Source organism: Erpetoichthys calabaricus, chromosome 10 (genome assembly GCF_900747795.2).
Source record: "Erpetoichthys calabaricus chromosome 10, fErpCal1.3, whole genome shotgun sequence".
NCBI classification, from domain to species: Eukaryota; Metazoa; Chordata; class Cladistia; order Polypteriformes; family Polypteridae; genus Erpetoichthys; species Erpetoichthys calabaricus.
This window is the reverse complement of record NC_041403.2, coordinates 18341325-18362315: the sequence shown is the minus strand read 5'-3', so window position 1 is coordinate 18362315 and position 20991 is coordinate 18341325. Positions and strand designations below refer to the sequence as shown.

The window sequence follows — 20991 nt, the reverse complement described above, 5'->3', positions numbered from 1 at the left end:
ATATAAAATCTACACTCAGTACACTATGCATCCATCTTCGACACACGTGATGACATAACTTTAACCTGCTTAATCTAATTTGAGGTGAGATCGAGCTGAATCCACTTCAGAAGATTTGGTTGCGTGGTAAGAACCAGCATTGGATGAGATGCCAGTCCATCACAGCACTTACTTATGCACACAGTAACATTCACATTGCTAATTTAGAAACACTAAGTGGCCTAACGTGCACTTGTCTGGGACATTAAAAAAATAAATGAGAATCCCTACAGAAAATGCACAGAGACATAGGAGAATATGTAAATTCCTGATATCATTTTTATTTATTATATAATGAAGCTTCGCTACATTGTTTTCTCAATGTATTTAACATTGTCTCCTTATTAGTTTGTTTTGTTAAATATACAATGATTTGTATTTAACAACTTGTGCCTGTCTCTAAAATAGCTTCAGTATATTTGCTAACAAATTTTTTGGTGTTGCTCCAATGAATTTGATCATTTTAAATTTTTGTTAGGCATAGTGGAAATATATGAATACAGCTATAAAGCAAATGTTATAATTAAGAGTACGGATTAATTCCCAAATAAACCCACCCACAGGGGATGCACAAACCAGTGTGCTTCTTCGTGCCAGTCCCAAGCCCGGATAAATGGGGAGGGTTACGTCAGGAAGGGCATCCGCTGTAAAATTTTGCCAATTCAATATGCAGACAACAATACAAATTTCCATACCGGATCGGTCAAGCCCTGGGTTAACAATGACTGCCACCAGTACTTTTAGCCAACAGGGTGCTGGCGAAAATTGGGCTACTGTTGGCCGAAGAAGAAGAAGGATAGGAATAGGGGGGAGATGTGTCTGGAGGCAGGAGGAGAGGAGGAAAGTAAAGAGAGTGGAACTGAGGGTAGGAACTTGGAATGTTGGCAGTATGACTGGTAAGGGGAGAGAGTTAGCAGATATGATGGAGAGAAGGAAGGTTGATATATTGTGCGTGCAAGAGACTAAATGGAAGGGGAGTAAGGCTAGGTGGATTGGAGGTGGATTCAAATTGTTCTATTATGGTGTGGATGTGAGGAGAAATGGGGTAGGAGTTATTCTGAAGGAACAGTATGTCAAGAGTGTTTTGGAGGTGAAAAGAGTGTCAGGCAGAATAATGATTATGAAGCTGGAAATTGGAGGTGTGATGATGAATTTTGCTAGTGCATATGCACCGCAAGTTGGGTGTGCAATGGGTGAGAAAGAAGATTTTTGGAGTGAGTTGGATGAAGTGATGAACAGTGTACCCAAGGGACAGAAAGTGGTGATTGGAGCGGATTTCAATGGGCATTTTGGTGAAGGGAACAGTGCAGCTGTATGATGAGTTGTATGAGAGGTTGGACACTAAGGAGGGAGAAAAGGACCTGTACCGATTGGCTAGACAGAGGGACTGAGCTGGGAAAGATGTGCAGCAGTTTAGGGTGATAAAGGATAAAGATATAAACGTACTCACAAGCGAAGAGAGTGTGTTGAGCAGATGTAAAGAGTACTTTGAGAGGCTGATGAATGAAGAGAACGAGAGAGAGAAGAGGTTGGATGATGTGGAGATAGTGAATCAGGAAGAGCAACAGATTAGCAAGTAGGAAGCAAGGACAGCTATGAAGAGGATGAAAAATGGAAAGGCCGTTGGTCCAGATGACATACCTGTGGAAGCATGGAGGTATTGAGGAGAGATAGCAGTGGAGTATTTAACCAGATTGTTTAATGGAATCTTAGAAAGTGAGAGGATGCCTGAGGAGTGGAGAAGAAGTGTACTGGTGCCGATATTTAAGAATAAGGGGGATGTGCAGGACTGCAGTAACTACAGGGGGATAAAATTGATGAGCACAGCATGAAGTTATGGGAAAGAGTAGTGGAAGCTAGGTTAAGAAGTGAGGTGATGATTACTGAGCAGCAGTATGGTTTCATGCCAAGAAAGAGCACCACAGATGCAATGTTTGCTCTGAGGATGTTGATGGAAAAGTTTAGAGAAGGCCAGAAGGAGTTGCATTGCATCTTTGTGGACCTGGAGAAAGCATATGACAGGGTGTCTTGAGAGGAGCTGTGGTATTGTATGAGGAAGTCGGGAGTGGCAGAGAAGTACGTAAGAGAGGATATGTACGAGGGAAGTGTGACAGTGGTGAGGTCTGCGGTAGGAGTTACGGAAGCATTCAAGTTGGAGGTGGGATTACATCAGGTATCGTCTCTGAGCCCTTTTTTATTTGCAATGGTGATGGACAGGTTGACAGACGAGATTAGACAGGAGTCCCCGTGGACTATGATGTTTGCTGATGACATTGTGATATGTAGTGATAGTAGGGAGCAGGTTGAGGAGACCCTGGAGAGGTGGAGATATGCTCTAGAGCGGAGAGGAATGAAGGTCAGTAGGAACAAGACAGAATACATGTGTGTAAATGAGAGGGAGGGCAGAGGAATGGTGAGGATGCAGGGAGTAGAGTTGGTGAAGGTGGATGAGTTTAAATACTTGGGATCAACAATACAGAGTAATGGGGATTGTGGAAGAGATGTGAAAAAGACAGTGCAGGCAGGGTGGAATGGGTGGAGAAGAGTGTCAGGAGTAATTTGTGACAGACGGGTATCAGCAAGAGTGAAAGGGAAGGTCTACAGGACGGTAGTGAGACCAGCTATGTTATATGGGTTGGAGACGGTGGCACTGACCAGAAAGCAGGAGACAGAACTGGAGGTGGAAGAGTTAAAGATGCTAAGATTTGCACTGGGTGTGACATTAGAGGGTCAGCTCAAGTTGGACGGTTGGGAGACAAAGTCAGAGAGGTGAGATTACGTTGGTTTGGACATGTGCAGAGGAGAGATACTGGGTATATTGGGAGAAGGATGCTAAGGATAGAGCTGCCACGGAAGAGGAAAAGAGGAAGGCCTAAGTGAAGGTTTATGGATGTGGTGAGAGAGGACATGCAGGTGATGGGTGTAACAGAGCAAGATGCAGAGGACAGAAAGATATGGAAGAAGATGATCTGCTGTTGCAACCCCTAACGGGAGCAGCCGAAAGAAGAAGAAGATTAATTACCAAATATATTATCTGCTAGATGAGAGTCACAATAGGTGGAACAAGTGGATTAATACCATCCCATAGTTCTTTATAGACATGCCACAATTCTATTATTTATGTATTGTAAGCAATTATAAGCACTAACAAGTTGAGCAGCATTGCCCAGGTTAACACAATAATCAGTGGAGGGAATGAAATGTAAGCCTTACCTTACAGACCAATACCTTAACCACTAGTCACCAATTCTTATACTGTAAGTAGTTTAAAAGTTTGCTTTAGTATTTTATGTTTGAAGTATGTCCCCAAATTAGTATATTCAAAGATACTTTGAGGTGAACTATTTTCTGCTAAAATAAATCTGAGTGGCAAAAATGGTTCTGACAGAAATATATAGTTCTCTTTATATGTATATTAACATACCTTGCACATTTACATAAACAGGATTGCTCCAGTCACTCCAATATCCAGGCCCCCTTAGACGTTTACAGCGTACATCTGTTGTATAGTTGACACCAGCTTTTAAACCATGGAGATCCACAAATGTGTCAACCAAACCCTTTTTGCTCTATAACCAAAAAAGAAAAGAACATCTCTGTGCTAAGTAAAAGCTTTAAAATAAAAGTAAAAAACAAATATGTTTAAAAATTACAGTAGAAAAACAGGTGAAATGTTTATTCCACATTGAAAAAAGAACAATATTATAAAACTGATAAAAGCCTTACAGCCAGTCACTAGGATGTGTGCCCCAGAAGTAAAACTCCAAAGTTCATCAGAATAAATAACAGATTCTATCATTCTGGAAGGGAACTGAATAGATTACCCAAACTTCTAGAGGCAGCAAAAAGGCTTGAAAATGGCTGATGGCAGAAGTGACGTAACTCAGAATATGCAAAGATCTCCTAATCTTCTATAATTGAGAAAAAAAGAGGCTATGGAAATTTGACAAAGAAACAGAAAACCTCCAGACCAGCAGATGGCAGGAGAATAGTACAAAGGTGTGATGCATCTGTATAGGATTTAGGTGTGCAGGGCCACTTATATTGGGAGAACTAGGCCAGTGTCTTTGTATCCAACGATAATTACCTAAGACCCTTTAAGCAATTCCTGGGATGCCGTTAAAAACTAATTCTTACAAGGAGCAGAATAAGGCTTGAGATGGAATGAGAATACAAGACAAAGACTGGATTGTGGGAGGAAAAGACCAGCACTGAGATATTTAAAATAAGTGATTTTTTTACTACCTCATCACAAGAAGAACAGGGAAGCCAAAGATTTTTTTTATGTCTGTGAGGAGATAAGCACAATGTGAAGTTATTTTAGCACTTTCTTTACATTACATCTTATGCTAGTGCACTGGCTTTTAAGAGCCTGCTAGGCACCAGAACTTTATTTATAAAGCTTGTTCTTTGAGCCCGAGCATACCATATATTACTCATAAATCAAATGTGTCAAGAAATTGGGTACATTTTGTGTTTGGGAGCTGAAGAAAAGAGAGGAAAACTTCTGTTTGCTAAACAATGCTAAATAATTGTTTACTGTTCAAACAGGTTACTTATATTACATACTTTATTTAGATTATTTATTTTTAGAAGCATTTATAGATGATGGCTATATGTACCATTGGGACTTGGATATCCAGGGTCTTCTCAGTTTTAATGCTGACTCCTTCTGCTTTAAAAATGAATACTGTATACTGTTTGAGGTATTCTTTGATTTCTGTAAGCATACTGTCAAAAATAGTTGGTTTCAGTCACTAAGTAGGCCCCAATTTAAATTGATAAAATTGAGTTAAACTCCGAGATGCTAATAGTTGTGCCGTTTCTTTTTCTTTCTGTCCAGCCCCAATTATTCAGATGTGACCCCTATACTGGGTGGAACAGATCTAATAATGCAACTGTTCGACTGACAACCGTCTCCCCGCCATTTTGGAATGCAGGGCAGGTGCTGCCATCTATCGGCAACAAAAATAATTTTAAATGAAATCTCTATGTGCAGGGCAGGTGCTGTGAATTCTCTATGTAATAAACTTAATAAGTTATAGCGTAATAAAAATTGCATAATTAGATCTGGACCACCCTATAGGTTATGGATTTAAGATTTTGGTATTGCCTGAAAATTCTTGCCAAATTCCCACTAGACCAGAATGTCTGAAGACACCCTTGCCAAAAGCTACATCCTTAGGAAAATGTAGATGAATAAAGAGTACAGAAAAAGCTTCAGTTGATTACATGAATGGGACAGGGATGCATCCCATTTCTTAGCTGGGAGTATCTGGCTGTACAAGCAGCATATTACACATACGAGAGGACACAACAACAGCTTTATGTTAGACTGAGAAAACTGTTTTTTATTTTTATTTTGAAACTGTAGGGAAGAATCTAAAATGAAAATACCAGAAAACCTGAGAATGGCCAGAACCTGTGGTTGGTCTTTATGCAATCCTGTACTTCATAGTATTTTTATGTACTGAATTAAATATTGAAAAACATTAATTTATTTTGGGTATATCCTTGAACATGCTTTATCAACAAGAAAATAAAATAAAAAGAAAACAGTGCCACAATGAATCAAAATATAATTTCAAGAAAGACTATACCATGACATGTTCTCCATCTGCAGAGCAGCGAACTTCATACTGTAATTCATATGGTGTGGGCTCAGGTTTCTCCCATCTTAGCTCTAATTGCCAGTTCATGTTCAAATCATACTGAAGACTTTGTGGAGGATGAGGTTTCACTGTGTAAAAAACATGATGTGCTATTTTTAAAACTGAAGAGCAAGCATGGAATGAGCAAACTTTACTGAGAATACACTGTAAAGTGAAAGAAAAGCAAAATAGTTCAAAAAATGCAAAATTTAAAAACTACTATGTGTGTGTAAAGTATGATGGCAGTGAAATACAAGTGAATCTGTCAATCTGTGAAGCATGTCCTGAATAATAGGGCATAAAGAAAAAAAAGCATTCACATTTCAAACTGAATGGTTTAGCAGCAGATTTAAAAATTCAAAATTAATCTTTCAAAAAAAGCGGATATTAGCATTAATCCAATACTTTACAATGGTAAAGGCTCAGTATATTTAACCCTGCCGTAACGTTTACATCTAATTGTATACTGCTTACTTTTTTAATGCTTTGTTCACCAATCAGCCACAACATTTAAACCAGCTTTCTGATATTGTGTAGGTTCACTTTGTGCTGCCAAAATAGCTTTGACCCATTAAGGCAAAGACTCCACAACACCTCTGAGGGCTTCCTGTGGTACCTGGCACTAAGATTTTAGCAGGAGATCCTTTAAATCCTGTATGTTGCGAGTTGGGTCCTCCATGGATCAGACTAATTTTTCCAGCACATCCCACAGACGCTTGATCAGAGTGAGATCTGAGGAATTTGGAGGCCAAATCAATACTTTGAACTCTTTGTTATGCTCCTAAAACCATTCCTGAAAAATTTTTGCAGTGCGGCAGGGCGCATTCCCCGGGTAAATGAAGCACATATGTCCAGCCATCCACATGATATAAAAGAAAACCTAACACTTTCTTCCATTGCTCCATGGTCCAGGGTTACATTCACATGCTTATTGTGGGAGCTTTCAGAAGTGGACAGGGGTCAACCCTGACTCAATCTGTTTGCTGGCTAAAAAGCCCCATATTGAGCAAGCTGTGTTGCTCTGTGTGTTCTCTCATGTCCTGAGTTATGTTTTCCAGCATTTTGTACAACCGCAGCTCTTCTATGGGATTGGAATAAATGGGACAGCTTCCGCTACCCACATGTATCAATGAGCCTTGGGTTACCATGATCCTGTCACCGGTTCACTGGTTGTTGTTCCCTGAACCACTTTTGGTATGTACTAACCATTGCATACCGGAAACACGTCACAAAACCTGCAGTTTTGGAGATGCTCTGACCCAGTCGTCTAGCCATTACAACTGTGTCCCTTGTCAAAGTCACTTATATTCTTACTCTCAAACATTTTTTTTGCTTTCAATGCATCACTTTGAAGAACTGACAGTTCATTGGCTGCTTATTATATCCCACCCCCAGAAAGGTGCTACTATAGTGAGATAATCAATAGTGTTCACTTCACCTGTCAGTGGTTTTAATGTTGTGGCTGATCAGTGTATGTGTAAGGCCAGACATAGTAACTCATCAAATCACGGGGCAGTTTAACTTTACTTTAAGAAAACATGTATAATGAAGGTTATGTAATTGAGGAAGTGTTGTGTTAGAAGGTTTGGTTACAAGATGGTACTAAACTGGACCAAATAATTTTTTACATCCTCTTTGCTCCATGTTTATGTGCCTTAGATTACAAGATCATGCACCAGAGAACAGGTGCTGTTTAAAATAAACCTTTCATCCAAAACATCATAACCAGATCATTTTCTCTCTGTAGTACAGGGATTACCCACAGAAGTTATGTACAACTTATTCTGTCTAGGAGTACTTGGATTGGATGATATATGCTGTTCAATATTGTTCACAATGCATTCAGAGACTATTTGTCTACCAATGTTCTTGCTGGTTACCTCATATATAGAAAATATGAATGCTTAAGAAAGGTCTAAGTTCTTATCTGGAATCTGTTATTTATTTGAAATTATTATGCCATAAAGACAGAAACTGGAACTCCAGTCAAGGGATACGGAATTCTGCAACTTAAAACTAGGATCATATGGCTGACCACTTCTGGTTGTGTGTTCCAATTATGCTCACATAGTAACTGGAGGCTTTTACATATTTTACAAGCACTAAACTGCAAAACTACTCCTTTATCATTTTGGCATTTTTTTTAAATTGAAACAATTTAAAAAAAAAAAAATACAACATTGAAAGTTTGACAAGATGAACAATTTTCTATCTACAAATCAAACAACACAGTAAATCATCCACTAAAATTCTAGTGTTCGGTTGCTATGGCTTCCCTCTTACGTAAACATCCTTTCTTGCCTGAGGATAATTATCTTGTATCCACTGTTAGCATGCATTTACATGTTTGTTGTTAGGTTTGGGTTTTAAATAAGACATGTTGTACCTGAAATAATTATATTGATTTCTAGAATTACCAGTTTTCTTTGGCAAGATAAAATCAGCAATAAAAGAACAGCAGCAGCTCTATGCTGTTTTCTACACGTCATTTGGGCCAGCAGGAAGCAAGTCGATGGCTGCTTTTTCAGTCTGTTCATTTTATTGCTACTGTTTAAAGAAGAGACATCTAGTCCAGACCCAGCAGAGCTAGTATCTTTACAGTTTCTGTTCCAGCTGTGTTTAATGTCATGGAGTGCCTTGAAATTCAATCAATTCAATTTATTTTGTCACAGCTTTTAGTTTTATATATTTTGCAATATTTGGAAGTAAGGTATACTCCAATGCCTTCTGACCTGAATATTAACATTGCAATGAATGCAAATATAATTGGCTTCTGAAAGGCTGATGTTGGTAAGAAACAGAAGCTTCTTTCTCACATAGTACAAGTAAATAAGGTTAACCATAACAGAAATTTACTGGGATTTCCTCATTTTCATATACCAGGGCAACATAGCAATCTCCTATTTTGGCAACATTCACATTCTCGTTCTGTTTAAGGAAACAATGATTCTGAAGGGTGAGCAAAAGGTCCACAGTGATTTGACTGCAATTGTGAGTGGCAAGTTTAAGTGTTGTAGTTGTCCTATTTAAGTACGTATTATTTTGCACAATGTTCTCAAGTCACAATGACACATTAATGCATAAAGCTTAATGTAAATGAAAAACTAAAAAAAACTGTAATCAAATATAAAGATACAAGGATCCAAAGATATCTGTCATTGCATTTTTACTGTAAAAATTTTAGTCTGATAGCTGCCATGTTATAATCTGCCTCTGCTGCTTGAAACCACCACTCTCTTCAAAGTAGTGGCTATGGCGCAAATTGCAAAAGGCTTTGTCTGGTGGCAACCTGACCCAACAATTTCTGCAAAAATGTTTCCTTACTTCAGAAAATGATATATTCCAAATATCTACCCCTAAAAAACAAACTTTTAAGCGAGCTGCCAGAGTCTCGGACTACTTTGTTCAATTGAAATGTATGTATGTGATGATCCCAGTATGTTTTATGCACTTAATTTTTCTAGCTTTGTTCACACATATGTTATCCCAGTAAATTATTCACATACTGTATATACTATGTCTTGACTTGGGAAAATGCCAGTTTGACCTCACTTGGAATTTACACTTTCATTTGGTCACAGAGGCATTTGACCAAAGAATTTAATTCCAGGGATAGCCTGCATGTGTGAACTCTCAGTCTGGTAATTAATGATATGCTAAAAAAAAACATAGGCACACACAGATAGAATGTGTAAACTCAAGACAGAGAGTGTTTAGGAAACCAAGACACTGCAGCAAATATGTAGAAGCACTAACCACAGCACTACTCTGCCACCCAGAGTACTGTATGTTAATGCAAAATCAACTTTTATTACGATAGAAACTACAGATTAATCAAAGTGTCAGTAGGAAATCTGATAAAATGCTTAATTAGGGTTTAGTTCCCTAAATTCTCTAATTTTAATTATTTTGTCTTTTTTCTCTTTCTTCATCATGTTAAGCACTTTGAGCTACATTGTTTGTATGAAAATGTGCTATATAAATAAATGTTGTTGTAGTTTTGGTTTCTGCAAAACATACAGGCCAAATTTGGTCTTCACTAGCAACATGCAATCTACAATGTATCTCAACAAAATAAGTAAATGTCATTGTGTGATTCTGTAAGCACCAAAAAAAAAAAAAACAAAACAAACCAACAAGAAGGAAACAATTTATTTTTCTATCAAAATAGGCAATGGGGCCACTGTTTTTCCAAATACAGTAGCGGAAAGGTTGCAGAGTAATGACATGCTTTCTAAAAGCAAAGGGATAATGTACAGTATACATGTTTAGATAATCATAAATGTATTTCTTTTCTAAATGTTTGTAATTTTATATATACATATATTATTTAATAGTAAATCAAATCAATATTTGATGTAACCATTCTTTACCTTTGCATCAATTCTGTTATGTCCACTATCATGCAGTTTTAAAATTGGCTGGAAGTTTGCTCCAAGCATCTTAGAGAACTTGCCATAGTTCTCCTGCAGACTCTGGCTGTCTTGCTTGTTTCTGCCTCTCCAGAGAATACGAGATAGTATGAATAATTCTGAGATTAGGACTCTGTGGAGGCCAAACTATCCACTGCAGAACTACAGAAGTCTTTTGCTGAAGATAGTTCTTTATGACCTTGACCATGTGTTTGATTGAACCATATAATAGATTAGAGTCTCCTTATACTCCTCAGTATTGTGAATATTTAATTAATTAATTAATTAATTAATTAATTAATCTGTTTGTAGAAATTCAGCCCCCAAACCTGCACTGAACTTCACAAATTCTTCACTCTTGGCTGCAGACACTTAATGTTGCACTGATTCAAAAATGTAAAATTTAGATTAATCATTCCAGAGCACTTGCTGCAACTATTCAGCTACATATTATTTATGTTTTCATGTAGATGAGTGTTTTGGCTTTGATTACACTTTCCAGCTGTGTAAATCTTTCTTTTATATAAGTAATAGGTAATCTAACAAATTATTTAATTACTTTGAAGCCTTCTAAAGCATGCACAATGGACTCATTCTATTCTTCAGAATTAAATTCTTTCTTTCATCTTATTCTATGTTTCAAAAGATTTATCACTTTCTATTGCAGAGCAAAGCATTTCCACAAATAGATTACTACTGTAATCTATCCTCTCTCTGTATGAATAACAACATTCTCTAAGATTTTTTATGCATTTTACCATTTTTGACACAACATTAATTTTGGATAAAAGTATGTGCAATAAACTAGTAGCGGGTAATAATAGATTAGATTAGATTAAACTTTATGGGGAAATTCAAACTAGTTTATTAAGTATATTGTTGAAACACTTCTAGTATATATTTTAAGTAAACTGTTTTAAATATATGCTGAAAATGTGTGAAAAATCTGTAAATGTTAAATATAAAACACAAAATGTTCATGCAAAAGGAAACACGTAATATGATTGTATGTTGTTGCATTCATGTCTTAAAAATAATATTTTGTGTATGAACTTTCATGTGAACTGTGTGTAATAAGTTTGTCTAGAGCTTTAAGATAATTACCCTGTGTGCTATATGAATCAGATTGATTGGTTTGTGAATGCAAACTACATCGCAATCTGCATCTTACAGAGTTTGATTAGCAGCAGTGACCGCAATGAGACAGAGTGTGTGTGTGTGTGAGAGAGAGAGAGAGAGAGAGAGAGAGAGGGAGAGTGAACTTAATGTTTTTCTTGATTCAAGACAGGTTAACACCTACAGCTGAGTCAGTTGGAGCAGCAGAGTGTTAAGAAACATTTCGAAGGATAGGAGGAGCATCTGTGTTGATTACATTATTCATTAATCAGTACAACATGTTTTATTTGTTTAAAAAATAATATTTGTCTGAAAAAGTATATCCAGTACAAATACGCTATTGTATTATTTATTAAAAATGAAAGTCACAATGTTCAGTTACATACAACGTGATATGGGTTTAAGGCCATACTGTCCACTCCTACCATAAACAAACAGAGCAAAAAAGTTTGTAGCTAGAAATTTTAATCGGCAAGTGATTTACTTTTATTTATAGTTTTGGCATCCTTTTTGGTCATGGGAATAGATTTCTATAAAGGCATCATAAAGTCTCAAACTCATACCTCAATGGTGTACTAGCTTCTATATGACTTTCACATCTAGCTGTACACACACTGAAGATAATGTGCTTTTTTAATTCACAATCAAATTTGAGAAAAAGACAAATAACTCTTAAATGAATAAAAAAACCCAGAGTTTCAACCAACTGATGCCATGTTGTTAACTAGTAGATTTATAAAGTGATTGGAGTAAGACACAAAGAAGGCTTTAGGATTGGGAGCCAGAATTCTTCTTTGGACACCAGAAATACCCTTCATGTTAGCTCTGTTATTGTAACCTTGGCCATGCTGATCTTTAATTTTAATGCTAAAAGGTCACATGTCATTAAATTTCTAATTAAACTTTTGTTCTCTTACAGTTACAATACTAATTACTGGGGAGATTTGCTCAGTTCTTCTTATGTCCTCCATGAAATCTAGTATTACAGTGTAATACCTAACTTCCTTAATGTTATAAGTGATAGAATTTCTTACTTTGTTTGCCAGTAAAGAAATACTAGTACTTTGTATGTCTTTGTTCAGATAATGCACTCTATGTGATAAGCTAGAAATTCTTCCACAGAGTATTATCTAATTAATTAAAATTTAAGAAAAAGCGAATGAAAAACAAATACAGTAATGTCTTATTTATAGATAGGTAAAAAGGAAAATATCATGCATTCATAATTGTGCATGAAATATTCTGATCCTTGGAAGCTTGCGGTGAATTTGAAACCTTTAGGATGAAATTTTTAAAGGCATTATATGAACAATAAAGTGGATATGTATGTAAATATTAAGGGTCAGACTAACACTCATTTTGGTACTATTATCATATAATATTATACTGCTGCATGCAAATGTTGCCCTTACTAAAGTGCCACCTTACCAAAATGCCACCAAACAGGAAGCTCCTCCACACAGAATTGCGTGTTTCACTTCCAATTCCTCCCTTCATTCATTTGTCAAGAGTTCTGATTTCAATTCAAAAGTGTGATCCTGTGTGAAGGGGCTTCCCCTTTGTGGATTACTTTCATTTTCCAGATTTATTTTTTTAATATTCTATCAAAAAAATACATGCATTTTACTCATTGTGAGCATACGTCTGAATAACCCGACGTATGGAATATGCAACACGAGTTACATGAGATTTTTTCATGGATGTTTTTGATATCTTCTGCTGTTTTCCAGCATTAGTCAGCATCGAGTCCTGTTCTATCAGAAACTTTGTTATGTTCATTTTCTGAAAAATTTGAGATTACAATTTCTTCTCAGCCATCACTAACCATTACAAACTACATAGGGTAAGTAACATATAAAAAAACGTAATTTCTGGGTGAAGTACTCCTTTAAGCACACCCAGAATCTGACTAAAGGATTAACTTATGTAGACTGACACAAAACCAGTCTTCCCCTGTCTAACAATCAGAGTGCAGCACTGTCCCCGACTTGTAATCGATGGAACAATTTTGCTCCTTTTACAGAATTTGTAACTACCTTCCTTTAATGGCAACTAAAGTTTTCGGGAGGCAGAGACATCAAGAGTTGCTACAGGTGTTCCCCCAAATTCAAAAGTGATTTCAAGACTTCCTTTAAGAAAAACCAAGAGGGTTGATTAATGCCAATTCATGGCACAGCCCACAGAAGCGAGGGGTGCTGGAGCAATGGATCAATGATGCAAGTAAAAGGCTAGGGTCAGGAAGGGGGAGAGAGAGACAGAGACAGAGAGAGAGAAACAAAAGTTGTGAAGGATAATGCCACAACAGTTATCTTGGAATTATTGCCTTGATTTTTTTTATTTGTATTCTATTTGCCTTTGCTTATTTCTCCTTTGTGTAGTTTACAATCAATAAACAAGGACCTCTGTAATGCTTTTTACATACTTCACATTGCTCCATGTGTCAAGACATGCCATGGGGCACACATCATACAATTAATCTCTGCCCTCTTTTACAAATTCAGTCACTTAGTGGTGGAAATGCCACCTTTTTAGTGAAATGAATTTCTTAAGGCTACTTTTAAAGTACAACATTCATTATTTTTATATCAGACAAATACCAATACAAAGACACATTTTTATTTCTGACATCATTAAATTGTTCTTGCATTCATGTGATTAAATATTTAAAAGTATCATCCATTTATATATACACAGAGGTAAATTAGGTTGTTGTTGTAAAGCTGACTGCTAGCTATCACTTCTATTACAATTGTATTCTGAGATATGCTGAAATACATTGTACTGTAGATAACTAAAATGGGGAGTTAGCTTTTCTAAAATATCTGGAAGTATAATCAGGATGACTTAAAATTTACATATCTTCATACCTCCAATTAATTTCAAGATATCTTCAAATAGACAGGAAGTCCCATTTAAAACATAACTTTTACCGGAGGTCATTTTACGATATTTTGAATTATATTTCTAATATCTCAAAATGCCTGCAGAGATATTTTAAGATAATTCAAAATGCATTTCAGATATTTCAGAATGAACTGAATGATATCTCAAAAGGAACTGTATATTGTTTCACAATATCTTTAAATCTATTTGACATATTTTAAGGTGCATTTATTATACTTCAGATATCTATAATGCTTTAAGATATCTTAAATGGATTTATAGCTATCTTAAAATACAGTCTAAAATATTAACAAATATTAATTCAGCTTGCCATAACCATGGGCATGTTTAAAAAATTGAAAGTTGCAATAGCTGTAATTTATTTATGTACAAAAAGTACAATCCTAAGCAGGGAGATATCCATATGGGGTGTCCAAGTTAATAGCTTTTGGGGAAGCTAGATTAGACTTAAATCTCATTAGCTGGCCTTATTCACAAAAGAGTAAGACAGCAAAAGCTGGAGTTTGGAATTAACCATAAGTCCTATCAACGCCTCAGTCAATAGATGGTTCTTCAGTGTTGAATATGCTACTAAAAAATAAAAAAAAATATTTGTCATGAGTTTATGAAGTGCCTCAAATGTTCCAAAATTCAAAATTTTGCATAGCATGACTAATAAGTCATGCTAAACACCAAGTGCATATACAGTATGTTTGAGTCTAAGAGAGGTGAAATGTCTAGGCAAAGCTGTTTTAATCCAGTTTGTTCAAAACAACCTACTAGTAATTACGTTAGTGCAATACATTTCCTATAGTTTATTGTTCTTGGCAACTTGGGCAATATATTATCTTTATCAAACGTCAAGAATTATTCCACTAGGTATCAACAACTGTAAAAGCTTTGAAAAGCATATGCTAAATGTTATGTGCATGCTCATGATGTTTTATAACTGAAATTATGGTTATGAGCTTTGACTTGTTTAAAATTTTCAAAATTTTGATCTAATAGCATTAGTACTTATTTCATTTTTATCGGTAGCAGCTAGAATAACCCATATTTTGTGTATTGCTGTAGTTTGTTTTAAAACAAAATAACTGGTATCAAAACTGGATTAGACATTATACAAATCATTTACAAAAAAAAGCTTTTTCAACTTTAATACAGTGTCTTCTAGACTTGTATCCAGTAATTGTTTACAACATCTGCTAGGTTTTGTGTGCATTTTTTATTAAATTACATTCTCGTTTGTCTTGCATTCCTGTTTTTTATCTTCTGCTCAGTTTTCATCTTCACTTTGCTGGCCCATATATTAAAAGACTTTTTTATGATAAAAACGTTGTTTTAATGTAGGGATTATCCTGCGTTTTTATTGCTAGGATAAAAAAAATGGTGTTATTTTATGTAATGACTATATTTTCATAGAAACATATACAGTAACTCTAGACCATTTCAATTTTAGTTTTTTTTGAAGACTTAATTAGTTTTTAATTTTGAGAATACCTTTTCCTATTCATTTTTGTTTATGCTTAAAAATAAATATTTGATGAAGATTAAGTGCTTACATTGGACAGGCACTGTAGAAAGATGAAATAAAATATACACATAAAAGACTTAGTGAAGCTCTTTTAGCTCATGCCATCTACACTGAACATTTTATAAAGTGTGTGTTACATTGTGTCTGTGTCCATCTGTTCTTAAAAATCTGTTTATTTTGGCATATTTATTTAAACTATTTAGGCACTAACAATTTAATTAAGTAATTCTATACAGTTGAACTGAACAGATATACTAAATATTAACTCTTGGCTGAAAAAAAAAAATAAAATCAGTCAAAGCTGATTTTAAAAATGCAACAAATCACAGCTCTGCATTTATATTATTGTGTAAAAACACAATCACATTCTGGACCGGCAAAAATGACTGCCGGCCAGAAATGTATTTTGTTTTTAGATCAAATTATGTTTTTTCATTCATTCATGGATGAATCCACCTAATCTACCAAAGATCGTACATCAAAGTAGCACAGAAGAAATATGAAAAAGAAGAACTGTGAGGATTATGTTTTTTGATTTCTCCAGAACCTTCAGTACCATTCAGCCTTCCCTGTTATGGGGTAAGCTTAATGATATGAAGGTGGATGAGCAAGTGGTGCCCTGGATGCTAAAACACTGTGTTTCTGATATAGACTTGAGCAACACTGGAGCACCTCAAGGAACAGCACTGTTCACTTTACTCTTCAACCTGTACACCTCAGACTATAAATATAACACTAGGTCATGTCACTTGCAGAAATTTTCAGATGATTCTGCACTTATCGGGTATATTGATAAAGGTTTTGATACAGAGGAGAGCAGTACTCCTTAACATCAGCAAAAGCAAGGAACTGCTTATTGACTTTCACTGCACCAAACAGCCTCAGCCTCTATGTCTTGTCACTAGTCAGGGAGTAGATGTAAAGGTGATGTAATCTTACAAGTACTTGTGGGTCCACATCAATGACAGATTGGACTGGTATTGTAGCACAGTGGAACTACCTGTATATAAGAAAGGACATAGCAGGCTCTTTTTACTTTCTTGTACAGTGGAACCTCGGTTCACGACCATAATTCGTTCTAAATCTCTAGTCGTAAACCAATTTGGTCGTGAACCGAAGCAATTTCCCCCATAGGATTGTATGTAAATACAATTAATCCGTTCCAGACCGTACGAACTGTATGTAAATTTATATATATATTAATTTTTAAGCACAAATATAGTTAATTATACCATAGAATGCACAGTATAATAGTAAACTAAATGTAAAAACATTGAATAACACTGAGAAAACCTTGAACAACAGAGAAAACTAACACTGCAATAATTCGCGCTATACTGCTAGGAACTACTCGCTAAAAACACTTTTTTTTTTTAATGAGATTTAAGCACAGGGGAAAAAATGAACATTTGAAAAATCCGTAATTTAATAAACCACCAAGAAAAGTAACATTGCAACAATGCAGGCTACGAACCCATCACTGTAAACAGAACTGAAAACAACCTTCTCTACCTTATGCCTCTCTCTCTCTCTCACGCGTGTGTGTGTGTGTGTGTGTCTCTCTCTCTTTTGCAAGCCTGGAGCGCCTGTGTGTGTGTCTCTCTAGCGTGCTTCTGTGTGTGTGCGCGTCTGTGTCTCTCGTGCTGCCTGTGTGTGTGCGTGTGTGTGTGTCGTGCTCTCTCGCTCGCTGCACAGGGAGAGACTGAACATGTACAAACCGAAAGGGAACCTGGCTTGTTCATATACCAAGTGTGTGGTCGTGAACCGAGGCAAAAACTTGGCGAACTTTTTGGTCGTAAACCGATTTGTACGTGTACCGAGACGTTCGTGAACCGAGGTTCCACTATATATGGAAAGTATTGTAATCGTCCAAAGATTCGATGTTGAGATTTTGATGAATCTCAACATTTTAGACCACCCTGAGTCCGAAAATACCATTTTTTGAATTATGTCTGTGTGTCTGTCTCTGTGTGTGTGCATATATGTAAACACAATAACTTGAGTACGCTTTCACTTAGGTCAACCAAAATTTGCATATAAGTATTGTGTACAAAATGTAGATTTCTATCAACATTTGGGCTATTTCCATTTACCGGAAGTGGTACTTCACCTTTTATTCATTCAGCTGCAGAGTCCAATTTATTCAACTTTACTTTTATAATAATTGTTCAATATATTATTAATTTGATTTGTTGTTGAAGGTTCTTTAATGTACATAATATAAAAATATAATCATTGTCTTGCAGATTACTCCCCTAAGTCTAGGGGAGACCACTCACAGTTTTTTTCTTATAAGACTGCATTCCTTTAATGTGGGAACAGACATCCTTCAAATCTTATACATCTGTGTGATAGCCAGTGCAATTTTCCACGCTGTGGTGGGCTGGGCTTGTAACATTACTTCAAGAGAGGCCCACGAAATCAACAATTAATTAAAAGGGCAGACTTAGTTATGGGTTGCACTTTTGACCCCCTGGAGGTCATAGCAAATGAGACAACTAAAACAAAACCGTGTGCCATTATGAACAATGCTATCCATTCTCTGATACGCACTAACACTGAGGATATTCAGACAAAAAAATTATTCAGCAGAAGTGTGTCAAGAAAGGCTACTGGGGCTCCTTCATACCAACAGCAATAAACCTGTATAATGCCACACAATAACTGCAGCTGCCAAGTCAGATATTTTCTTTCAGTTATCTTTCTTTTTAGCCATTTTGGATTGTGTTCAGACAATTGTGCCTGTGTATATCTATCTATCTATCTATCTATCTATCTGAATCAAACTGAAAAGCAAAAATGTTAGTTCAAAAAAGGCAAAAATAATACAAGAAATTAAAGGGGAAAAAGAAAACACTGCACCAGTGCATCATTTAATCAACTTCAAACAATTTAACTCCAGACTGCAAGGAAATAATGCTTAGGCTTACAGTGAACACAGTTTGATGACGGGTGCTAAACACTGAATTTAGATAGATAGATAGATAGATAGATAGATAGATAGATAGATAGATAGATAGATAGATAGATAGATAGATAGATAGATAGATAGATAGATAGATAGATAGATAGATAGATAGATAGATAGATAGATAGATAGATAGATAGATAGATAGATAGATAGATAGATAGATAGATAGATAGATAGATATGAAAGGCACTATATGATAGATAGATAGATAGATACTTTATTAATCCCAAGGGGAAATGTTTACCCCCCCCGGGTGGAACTGAAGAGTCGCATAGTTTGGGGGAGGAACGATCTTCTTAGTCTATCAGTGGAGCAGGACAGTGACAGCACTCTGTTGCTGAAGCTGCTCTTCTGTCTGGAGATGACACTGTTTAGTGGATGCAGTGGATTTTCCATAATTGATAGGAGCCTGCTGAGCCCTCGTTGCTCTGCCACAGATGTCAAACTGTCCAGCTTCATGCCAACAATAGAGCCTGCCTTCCTCACCAGTTTGTCCAGGCGTGAGGCGTCTTTCTTCTTAATGCTGCCTCCCCAGCACACCACCGCGTAGAAGAGGGCGCTCGCCACAACCGTCTGATAGAACATCCGCAGCATCTTATTGCAGATGTTGAAGGACACCAGCCTTCTAAGGAAATATAACCGGTTCTGTCCTTTCTTACACAGAGCATCAGTATTAGCAGTCCAGTCTAATTTATCATCCAGCTGCACTCCCAGGTATTTATAGGTCTGCACCATCTGCACACAGTCACCTCTGATGATCACGGGGTCCATGAGGGGTCTGGGCCTCCTAAAATCCACCACCAGCTCCTTGGTTTTGCTGTTGTTCAGGTGTAGGTGGTTTGAGTCGCACCATTTAACAAACTCATTGATTAGGTCCCTATACTCCTCCTACTGCCCACTCCTGATGCAGCCCACGATAGCAGTGTCATCAGCGAACTTTTGCGCGTGGCAGGACTCCGAGTTGTATTGGAAGTCCAATGTATATTGGCTGAACAGGACCGGAGAAAGTACAGTCCCTTGTGGCGCTCCTGTGTTGCCAACCACAATGTCAGACGTGCAGTTCCCAAGAAGCACATACTGAGGTCTGTCTTTAAGATAGTTCACGATCCATGCCACTAGGTATGAATCTACTCCCATCTCTGTCAGCTTGTCCCTAAGGAGCAGAGGTTGGATTGTGCTGAAGGCGCTAGAGAAGTCTAGAAACATAATTCTTACAGCATCACTGCCTCTGTCCAAGTGGGAGAGGGATCGATGTAGCATATAGATGATGGCATCCTACGCTCCCACCTTCTCCTGATATGCAAACTGCAAAGGGTCGAGGGCGGGTTGAACCTGTGGTCTCAGGTGGTGAAGCAGCAGCCTCTCCATGGTCTTCATCACATGTGATGTCAGAGCAACAGGCCGGAAGTCATTCAGCTCACTAGGACGTGATACCTTTGGGACTGGGGTGATACAAGATGTTTTCCAAAGCCTTGGGACTCTCCCCTGTTCCAGGCTCAGGTTGAAGATGCGCTGTAGAGGACCCCCCAGCTCCGATGCGCAGGCCTTCAGCAGTCGTGGCGATACTCCATCTGGACCCGCTGCTTTGCTGGCACGAAGTCTCCTCAGCTCTCTGCTCACTTGCGCTGTTGTAATTATGGGTGTGGATGTCTCTCCTATGCTGGTATCAGCAGAAGGATTTGTGGAGGGTGCAGTACTCCGAGGTGAGAGTGAGAATGGGTTAGGGTGGTCAAACCTGTTAAAGAAGTTGTTCATTTGGTTTGCTCTCTTCACGTCTCTCTTGATGGTGGTACCCCGCTTCGAGCTGCAGCCAGTGATGATCTTCATCCCATCCCCACACTTCCTTCATGCTGTTATTCTGCAACATCTGCTCCAGCTTTCTCCTGTACTGCTCCTTTGCCGCCCTGAGCTGGACTCGGAGTTCCTTCTGCACGCGCTTGAGCTCATGCTGATCACCGCCTTTGAAAGCCCTGTTCTTCTGGTTCAAAAGGCCCTTGATGTCACTTGTAATCCATGGCTTATTGTTAGCATAGCAGCGTACAGTTCTTACTGGAAGTACAATGTCCATACAGAAGTTGATGTAGTCAGTAGGGCAGTTAACAACTTCCTCAATGTTCTCACTATGTGATCCCTGCAGGATATCCCAGTCTGTAGTTCCAAAACATTCTCTCAGAGCCTTCTCTGTTTCCAGGGTCCACTTCCTGAATGATCGTGTGGTTGCAGGTAGGACCCTCACTTTTTTTAGCTCTGTATCATAATCCAGTGAACTCTACATTTCACTTTATTTAACATGCTTTGCACATTAGTTTGTATTTTTGTTTGCATATTTTGTAGAAAATGGCTTTTCATGTTTTTAAACCAGTTACATGTGCCATATCATTGTGA

General features: G+C 37.2%; 1 protein-coding gene across 4 annotated transcripts in view; it reads right to left on the bottom strand.

The window, feature by feature from the left end:
• lepr (leptin receptor) overlaps nucleotides 1–20991 on the bottom strand; it is a 188550-nt gene that overhangs the window by 110794 nt on the left and 56765 nt on the right. For all 4 annotated transcript variants that reach the window (XR_007936050.1, XR_007936049.1, XR_007936051.1 and 1 more), the window contains exons 7-8: nucleotides 5640–5779; nucleotides 3464–3608 (exon numbers count right to left, since the gene is read on the bottom strand). Coding sequence is in view for 1 of the 4 variants with exons in the window: in XM_028810964.2 (XP_028666797.1) it covers nucleotides 3464–3608; nucleotides 5640–5779 (285 nt within the window). In the remaining 3 variants the exon portion in view is untranslated. The remainder of the gene's footprint in view (nucleotides 1–3463; nucleotides 3609–5639; nucleotides 5780–20991) is intronic.